Source organism: Gavialis gangeticus, unplaced genomic scaffold (assembly GCF_001723915.1).
Source record: "Gavialis gangeticus isolate Ggan-Ray unplaced genomic scaffold, GavGan_comp1, whole genome shotgun sequence".
Lineage (NCBI taxonomy): Eukaryota > Metazoa > Chordata > Crocodylia > Gavialidae > Gavialis > Gavialis gangeticus.
The window spans coordinates 126,526,359-126,534,991 of record NW_017729024.1 but is presented as its reverse complement, the minus strand read 5'-3'; the positions used below and the strand labels follow the sequence as shown (position 1 = coordinate 126,534,991).

Sequence of the window (8,633 nt, the reverse complement as noted above, 5' to 3'; positions counted from 1 at the left end):
GTCTCTCCTGAGTCAGCCCATGCTGCCCCTTTTATTCCCCTCCAGGTGACCCAAGGGGCCAATCGGGGGACACGGGGGTTGAGTCTCTGGGGCCTGATTGGTGTGGAAAGGGAATCCCAAATCCTCCAATCATCTTTTACCCCTTCAAAACCCCTGAGCTAAGTCACTGCCAGCTAGCCCGTCACATAAGTTATGCATCTACTGTTCCCATTATTTCCCCAAGTCCTTGAGAGAAAACACATGCACACTGCCAATTCCCCCTTTATTTTGTTTTTGGTTTGTTTGTTTGGGGGGGGAAGGTATCAAATGTTAAGGCAAATTAAGCTTGAAAGAAATAAATGCAACTTGTTTTTGTTGTTGTTCAACCTAAAACGGAACTACAATGGGCAAAAGCCAGGAATTGAGACTCCTCAGGAAGAACTCCTGGCACCAGCAAGTAAAAAGAAGTGTACCAGTAAACAAAGAAAAACAACATCCAAAGTGCCATTGATAAAATAATACTGTTCCAGAAAACCGGTTGAGAAATGGGGGTTAGCTCTCATTGGATAAACTGGTGGATAATTGATAATTCTATTCCTAAGAAATAATTATGAAGTATATATGAAATAGAAAATTAACTGCATTTATTATAGAAAATTAAATAAGAGCATATGCTACTTCCTTTTCTATAATTAAATTTTCCAAGGTGAATAATGTTCATTAAAATACAGAAACAGAATATTTTATTGCTTCTACAATTAGTGCCAAATTGTAAACGACATTATTCACCTTGAAAATTAGTATAGATAACAGAAAAGGAAGAAATAAATATTCTTATTTATTTAGCAGCAGTTACGGTCACCCAAACAACCTTAACTCAAGCCTGTAATAATGTTCTGAGAACAAGCAGAAATGGCAACAACCTCAATCTATCCATCACCATAGAGATTTCTTTAAAAGACTGCTCTCCTGCATCTTAGGCTTCCCTTTCCCTGGAAAAAGGGGAGTACGCACCTTTTAAATGAAGTGGGAGAGATTATCAGATACATAGAGCGGCAATGCAAATGTAAGAGACCACTCTGTTAAGATGTCATTGGAGAAATTTCCTCCCCCAGGCAAGACTACTCCCACAAGATCACCTCATTCTAAGAGGAAAATCTGGCCATGTAGGGTTTTGCATTAATTACTAAACAGTCCTATATACTACTCAGTAGAACTTTTCCACAATGGGAATAAAAAGTAGTTTTGACCGGAAGTATTTTAAAATAGAAATTCTAGAGCTGGAAATCTTTCATTTTTTAATGTTTTTCATGCAAAAAATATCCTTCCCCATTGTTTTGGGCCAGGTCTAACACACTGTGTGGTTTAATGCACCCTAGTGATAAGCTTCCTGAAGGATCTCATTTCAGAATTGAAGATTCTTTATAAGGATGGCATTTAAAAAGGAAAACACAGTTTGAATCTACCAAAAGTGCAATAAACCATACAATGGCCAACGCCTCTCAATCTCCTTCAGCTGTGATATTAAAGTGCTGCCTGTGGGCCAGAAGACTGATTCCTCAAAGTTTTCTGTGTGTGGATGGCTGGTAATACGCCTGTTGAACAACCACTTATTCCAACAGTCATGTTTCCTGAAAGGTTTGTGCTTTCCTGTTTCTTTTGTCAAATTTAAATGATGTGGCTAATAGGTTTTGACCTCTGTAACTGTACTAAATTCCTATATTGTTTGCAACACCCATCAGCCAATCCAGTTTCTCCCTTTATTCACTTCAGTTCAGTTCATCTTACAAATTACAAAGAGAATACAAGCATTGGTTCCAAATACCAAAACGCCTATAAATTATTATTCTGACTATTTCCATTTGTCCAAGTGCTCATAAAAACAAATGAGGTCCAAAAATATCAGATGGTAGAATCATTTTCCCAAGCAATGCCATTCAAAAGTTGTTTCTTTTAACAGAAACTCTGGGAATGGATAAGAACAGTACAGCTTTCAAAACTAAAAGTATCAACAGTATCAATAGTTATTCAGCCAGATAAGCATGTGGTCCTAACACATGCCACAGTAACTGATAAGCAACTGATAAACAGGCAAATCACCCCTATTAATAGTTTTCAAGCTTTGATAGGTGGAAGTTACCGATTAGGTACATAAGAATTTAAAAAGAAACAAAAGAAAGTTGTATTCATGGAAATTAGATGAAAGTGTCGCAAAGGTAAACGGAAAGAAAAACATACAAAGCAGGGAAAGGTTGACAGAAGGAAACTCCACATATATGAAAGAAGTGGTTATAAAATTAGATGATCAATACTCAAATCTTGTGGGAAAGATACTCCCTCACAAATTAGATGGCATATTTTCAGGCACAGGGACCATCTTTTTCCACTGAAACAGATGATGGTTCCCAAGCCACTCTTCAACTTGTCACCAGAAACTTTTCACATGAAATGTTATCAAAAAAGTTTTTCATTGCATTTTACTGCATGCACGGGATATGTCTTTCCTGAAGTTACAAATAATGCAGCACATGTGCCATCCATCTCTGTCAGTTATCGAACAAGCACTGTAGTTTTTTCTCTTCAACTGGAACACAGAATTCCTGGGACATTCAGATTAGGAAAATCCAAGCTGTGTAACTGTATCAATGCAGCGCCTCTAATGTAGACACACCGCACCAATACAAAATGTGGATTTTACCGGTGCAACGAGTAACTTAACAGAAACCCTGGTTTTCTCCATTTAAAAATCGCAAATTCTCCAACCAAAAAAAAAATTGCAACTTCTCCGATTTAAAGAACCCAAAACCCACAATTAAAATGAAATGCCACTATACATATAGATATCAACTGAACACAATGTTTTATTAACACATTTAAAATTTTAAAGCAATTCAGAAGCCTCCGGTGCCTCAATCACTATAATAAAGTACATTCTAAATACCTATAAATTTTGGTATTTGATTTTGAGTTTTTTTAATCAGGGAAAAAAATCAGAGCTCTCCCCATCCCCTTTGCTCATCAGAACATGGGTCCAGGCCTCCCACTCCCAAGCTAGCCAGCAGCAGTGAGGGGCCCAACTCCACACTGCCACCAGGCAGGCAGATGGTATTTTGCCAGGGCAGTGCAGGGTTTACAGCAGCAAGGACCTTCCCCACCCTGCTCTGCCCTGCTACACAGTGTCCTGCCTGCTAAGCCACAGAGGCCCCAAGGGGAGGGCAGCAAGGCATGAAGCCCCGAGCCCACAACGGGGAGCCCACCCCCGCACCTGCCCTCTGCCAAGATATGGGGGGCATGTCGCCCCATGCCCCACCATGTGAGTGTGCGCAGCAGCGGGGAGCCAGCCCCCTTCCCCAACCCCTGGATGAGCCACCCACAGCCCCATCCCACTTCCTGCCTAGGCCCTGCAGCCATGCATTCTGGCCCCAAGCCCCACACACTGCCCAGGTTGGGCATCAGCCCCAGCCCTGCCCAAATCCCTCCTTCCCTTCCTATGGGGGCCTCAATTCCCCCCATGAGACTTACCTGCGGGAGCTGCTTTCCAGGCTGCCTAATGGCCATGTGCATGTGTGAGCGCACACATGCACGTGGTGCCTCCTTGCCTGACTACCCTTCTCCCACTCCCCCCAGCCCCTTGCAGGCTGGAACTCTGCCAGCCTGCATAGAGCTCTTTGCAGCAGTGGAAAATCTGCATGTTTCTCTGTTAAAATGAAAAAAAAAACAACGCGTTTTTCTCAGTCAAAAGGGAAAATCCATATTTTTTCCCATGGGAAACTGAAAACCCGGATCCCTGCTTATCAATGCAGTGCACTCGTAAGATATTATTTACAGCGGGGTAGCTACATTGGTGCGTGTATTCCAATGTCATATAAATAAATAAATAAATAATAAACTAATAGTACTAGTACAGACAAGACCTTGGTTACATATATAATACTGACACTCTGAGAAAAGCTACAAGATGATAATAAATCAAAAGGCGTAATTATCAGTCATTTTTCTGACTGAATGAACACAATCTCTCCTTAAGGCAGTCATATAATTCCACTTAGCATTAAACAAGAAAGCTGCACCTTCCTGGAAAAAAACACCTTACCCAGCTCATCAAATAAATAAATAAAAGTAAATAAATAAATAGTCAAGCACCAGTACATTGTGTGCCAGATTATAAGAACCCTTCTCTTCAAGCAAGGAACCATCAGTCCCGGAGAGTTTTAGTCAGAAACAGAAAAATTACAACCAATTTTAACTGCCACAATGCAAGTTTAAGGTGAGATGTGATCTCACAGATACAGATAATCTCCAACAACTTGTATGCATCCAGAAGTGAATAGGAAGTTACCACCCACTTTTACATCAGAATCTTGTGCACTCCAAACAGTTTGCCTGCATGGGGGAGAGGAGGAGTATTCTTTACATCAGGGCTGTCCAATTGGCCTGTGAAGGTTCACCGAGGCCCCCAAGCTCCCCACTCAGCTGCTAGTCCCTCTCTCTTCTGGCTTCCACTTCCTGCCCCCACACCAGCAATGCATTGCAGTGAGGAAGCCCACAGCCAGGAACCTATGGCTGAAGCCCACATGCACTGTGCAATAGGGAGGGTGGGGGAGAGGTGCTCATGCAACATTGCAGCCTGGGGCTCACACTGGTGCATCCTGCGCAGTGTACAGCCCTAAACTGCTCAGAAGTTAGACAGCCCTGCTGTACATGGTGAGACTTCCACCAGATATTCAAGGGACATTGACCAGCTATTGGCCTTTAGCAAATGGCTAAGGCAGTATCACGTGTTATGTGGAAAACCTTAAAAAGGAAAACACCCACACAAGATAAGTGGCAATGCAACATGGGGTACAGAGTGATCCAGTAATTCAAACAAACTTCTTGCCCCATACTGCACAGAGTTGGTGCACGTGTTCCTGCTTTTCTGCTGTGTTTAAGGTCTGACAGGCTAAAATACTGTGGAAAACAAAAGAAAAAGATGCAACAACAAAAGTAAACCAAAGTCATTTAAAACGCTTTGTGGAGGAGAGAATGATATGTAATACTGCGAAGAAAAGGATAATTTTGAAACAAAACTAAAGCACAATAAATATCAAAATGAAAATAAATATTCCCATGATATTTTAATGAAAGGGGATATTTCCACAGGAGTGTCTAGAACTGGCCTAAAAGGTCATAGTATTCCCTTCAACTAAATAAACAAAAGAGCTATAATAGAAACAACCAAAGCTGCAGTAAGATAATGTAAGCAGGTACCTGAAGACTCAACACAGCTCAGCCTGATCAGCAGGAATCTTGGTTTTCTCCATTTAAAAAAAAAAAAAATCCCCAAATTTCAGTTAAAAAAAAATAACCCAAAATCCACATTTTTCCATGATTAAAATGAAACATCATGAATGTAGAGCGAGATATATAGCGGTGTTTCATTTTAATCATGGAAAAACATGGATTTGGGGCTACTTTTTTAAAACCGAAAATTGGGGGTGTTTTTAAAATCAGAGAAAACCAGGATCCCTGCTGATCAGTAACAACAGATATTACACACATGCTCCACTGAGAACCCCACCTCTGCAAAGAGGTAAGTCCTGTAATAAATAAGTTAGTCTCATTAATGGAGTGTCACTTAATTCACAAAAGTTAGAGGGCTGCCTCAAGTCTAACAAGAGGTACCTTGAGCCTACAAAGATTGAGAACCACTGATGTAGAGACATATTAGAATTAGAAAAAATCTGAAAAAGTTTCCATCCCAGAAGTAAAATAAAACACAAGTGGAACTTGGGTTTGGGTCCCCAAATTTTGGAATGAATCTCTGTTCCAGCTTTATTTCATGTGGCTCACCTGCAATAACATTTTAAACAATATCAAGTATGCAAAGCAAAACTCAACCAAAAATGCCAGAATTTTGGGTTTGTAACAAAACCTAAAACTAAGCAAATATCACTTAATACAAAAGCTGTAGTAACATCCCTCAAAGTAAAGGCTCATGCATGTTCTATGCCTTCTAGACAAGCAGCCAACCACTAAAATCTACCAGCCATGCTTTTCAGGTACATTATGTAGCACGATGCATTCTTAATGAGCCTGTCTGCTATAGTATGTCCAAGAAATATATTTAAAACATGCTTTTTCAAGGAGTTAGTAAAGTCTTAAACCATTAATGTTGCCAATACCAAGATAAACTATATGCATAGTAACTAGTTAGAAATCCTGTACTGCAACATTCTCAGGACTCTTTTGTAAAAACGTTTATTTTTATTGTCTCCTTTTGTTTGTATTGCTTTTTTAAAAAGAGATCTCATCTACTTGGAATCAAGGTAGAGATACTTCATTATTATAAATCTCTGTTTTGGTTAAGAGCCAAATCCTTCATCAGTTTTAGACAAGTTCTACTCATAAATAAGAGCTAAGTTTCCAGTGAGATGCAACATACAGAAATTGTTTTTAGTGAATGAATTGCAAATATTAATGCTTTGTGTTACTACAGGCATGGATTAAAACCTTGATTTTCCTGTTCTAAAACACTTTTTCAATCATAACAGTAAATGGATCATAGGGATTTTGAATCTTAAGAAATGCACTATACTCTACTTTAAACAGTTCAAAGCTTTTCAATGAAAACAAACTTACCATCTTTTGAACAGTTTCCAAGGATGTTCCAATTATCTGGTAACTCTTCATGCGCTATAGCCAATGTCATATCATGATCCAGTGACTGAAAATCTTCCACTGTTAGTCCAAAAGTATTAAGTAGTGTCTGGTGACTAACAGAAGTGATACAGTCAACATGGCTAACCAGGAAACGTGACAACTTGCAAGGCAGATTCTCTCTGTAAGTAACAGAACAGCTGCCCAAGATCACAGGTGAATAACCTTCTGTGTACATGAACACGGAGACCAAAACTGCTTCTTGGTATCCATGGCCTGAAACATAATGTAGATTAATCACTAACATAATAACTATGTTCATAAAACATGGATTTTTTTTCCTAAGAAATACTGTGAAAATGTATCTGAAGTCACACAATTTTATTCTCCTCTAGTTAAATTAAAGGGAGTCTGTCAAGTACTTTTGATAAGCAATTTTACATGTTTATACTGTACTGTTAACATCTGTCCTGCCAATTATATTAACTTACTTAGTTTGAAACCAGGCTTTCCCATTGTGGAAGTTTTAACAGAGGTTTGAAAAACTTTTTTTTTTTTTAAATAAAATAACCGTGTCAAAATTACATGCTCCAAGCCAAAATTGTGAGGACGCTGGGGCTTTTCATCACTCGCAGCAATCTAAATGCAGAAGAGGAGGAGTAAAAGGATACTTAACATGATCTAAATCTAAAAATTTCCCTGGAAGTTTTTGTTGTGTCCACCTCTGCAGGGTATTCAACAGTCATTAGCAGGACTGAGGGGGGAAAAGGCAAATACTCATTGGCAGCACGTGTCCGAGCCTGGAGAACTGACCCCAGAGCACACATCTCAATGGTCAGCCACAGCTAATACTTGTATCCTTGCACCACCCTGGACATCTGCTAGGTTGCAGCGTGTAAATGCATGAAGAGAATGAGTGAGGGCACTGAATAGACATGGCAACAGGTGCTGAGCCAGGGAAATGCAGCCTTCCTTGATCTAGAGCTGGTACAGACTGCAGGCAGCTCAGTGGCATAGACTTCTTTCCCTCCTTTGCCCCACCCCAAAGTAGGATCAGCTTTTTAACTGAGTTATCACCAGGAATCTGGGTTTCTGCTCGCCAAGGAAAAAATGCAGATTTTCTCCTTTTAAGAAGAAAAGCACAGATTTCCTCCTTGAAAGGAGAAAAACATGGGAAATGGCAGGTTTCCCTTTGGAGGCGGACAGTTCCTGAGGGTGATCAAGCAAGTGGCACCATGTGCATGTGTGGGGGGGAGGGACTGAGGCCCCCATAGGGAGGGAGGGAGAGGGAGCTGGGCAGAGCTGAGGGTACTGCCCAGTTGGGGCAGTGCATGAGGCCTAGGGTCAGGGCAGGACTGCATGACCGCACGGCCCAGGCAGGGAGTGGGATGGAGCCGTGGGTGGCTTGCCGGGGGGCAGGGACTGGTTCCCTGCCACTGATTGCAATTCCCAAGGGGGCACGAGGAGCATAGAAGAGGGTGGCAGGGGAGTAGCTGGCTCCCTGCCGCTGAGCACAATTCCCATGGGAGCAAGGGGGACATGTGACCCCCAGATCTGTTCATGGGGAGGGGTGGCTGTGGGCTCCCTGCCATGCTGCCTTCCCCCCGGAGGCCTCCACAGCCCAGCGGGCAGGACCCAGAGCGGCAGGGCAGAGCAGGGCATGGAGGCTTGGTGCCACCACCTAGAGCCCCAGTCCACCATCACAAGCCACCCCCTGCCCACCCAGCAGGAGCTGGGGGTGGTGGGGGCACAACTCCACACCTCTGCCCCTGCTGTTGCCAGGTGGGCAGGGGGCACCTTGGCATGGTGGCATGGGGCTCCTGCCAGCAGCAGCATGAAGCCCCTCCACCCTGATCTGCCCTGCTACGCTAGGTCTGGCCCGTGAGGGAGGGGGAGCCAGGCTTCATGCTCCATTCTGGCTGCAGCAGCTGCCACCTCCCGCGGACAACAGATAGGGCTCAAGTGCTGCAGGTCCTGGTCCCTCATTCCATAGCCTCGGCAGCTTGGAGGGGTCT

General features: G+C 42.4%; 1 protein-coding gene across 4 annotated transcripts in view; it reads right to left on the bottom strand.

Moving 5' to 3' along the window:
- The window catches only part of ARHGEF28 (Rho guanine nucleotide exchange factor 28), a 269,125-nt gene that overhangs the window by 196,036 nt on the left and 64,456 nt on the right, over positions 1–8,633 (bottom strand). For all 4 annotated transcript variants that reach the window (XM_019517681.1, XM_019517684.1, XM_019517682.1 and 1 more), the window contains one exon: positions 6,601–6,894. In XM_019517681.1, coding sequence (XP_019373226.1) covers positions 6,601–6,894 — 294 coding nt within the window. The remainder of the gene's footprint in view (positions 1–6,600; positions 6,895–8,633) is intronic.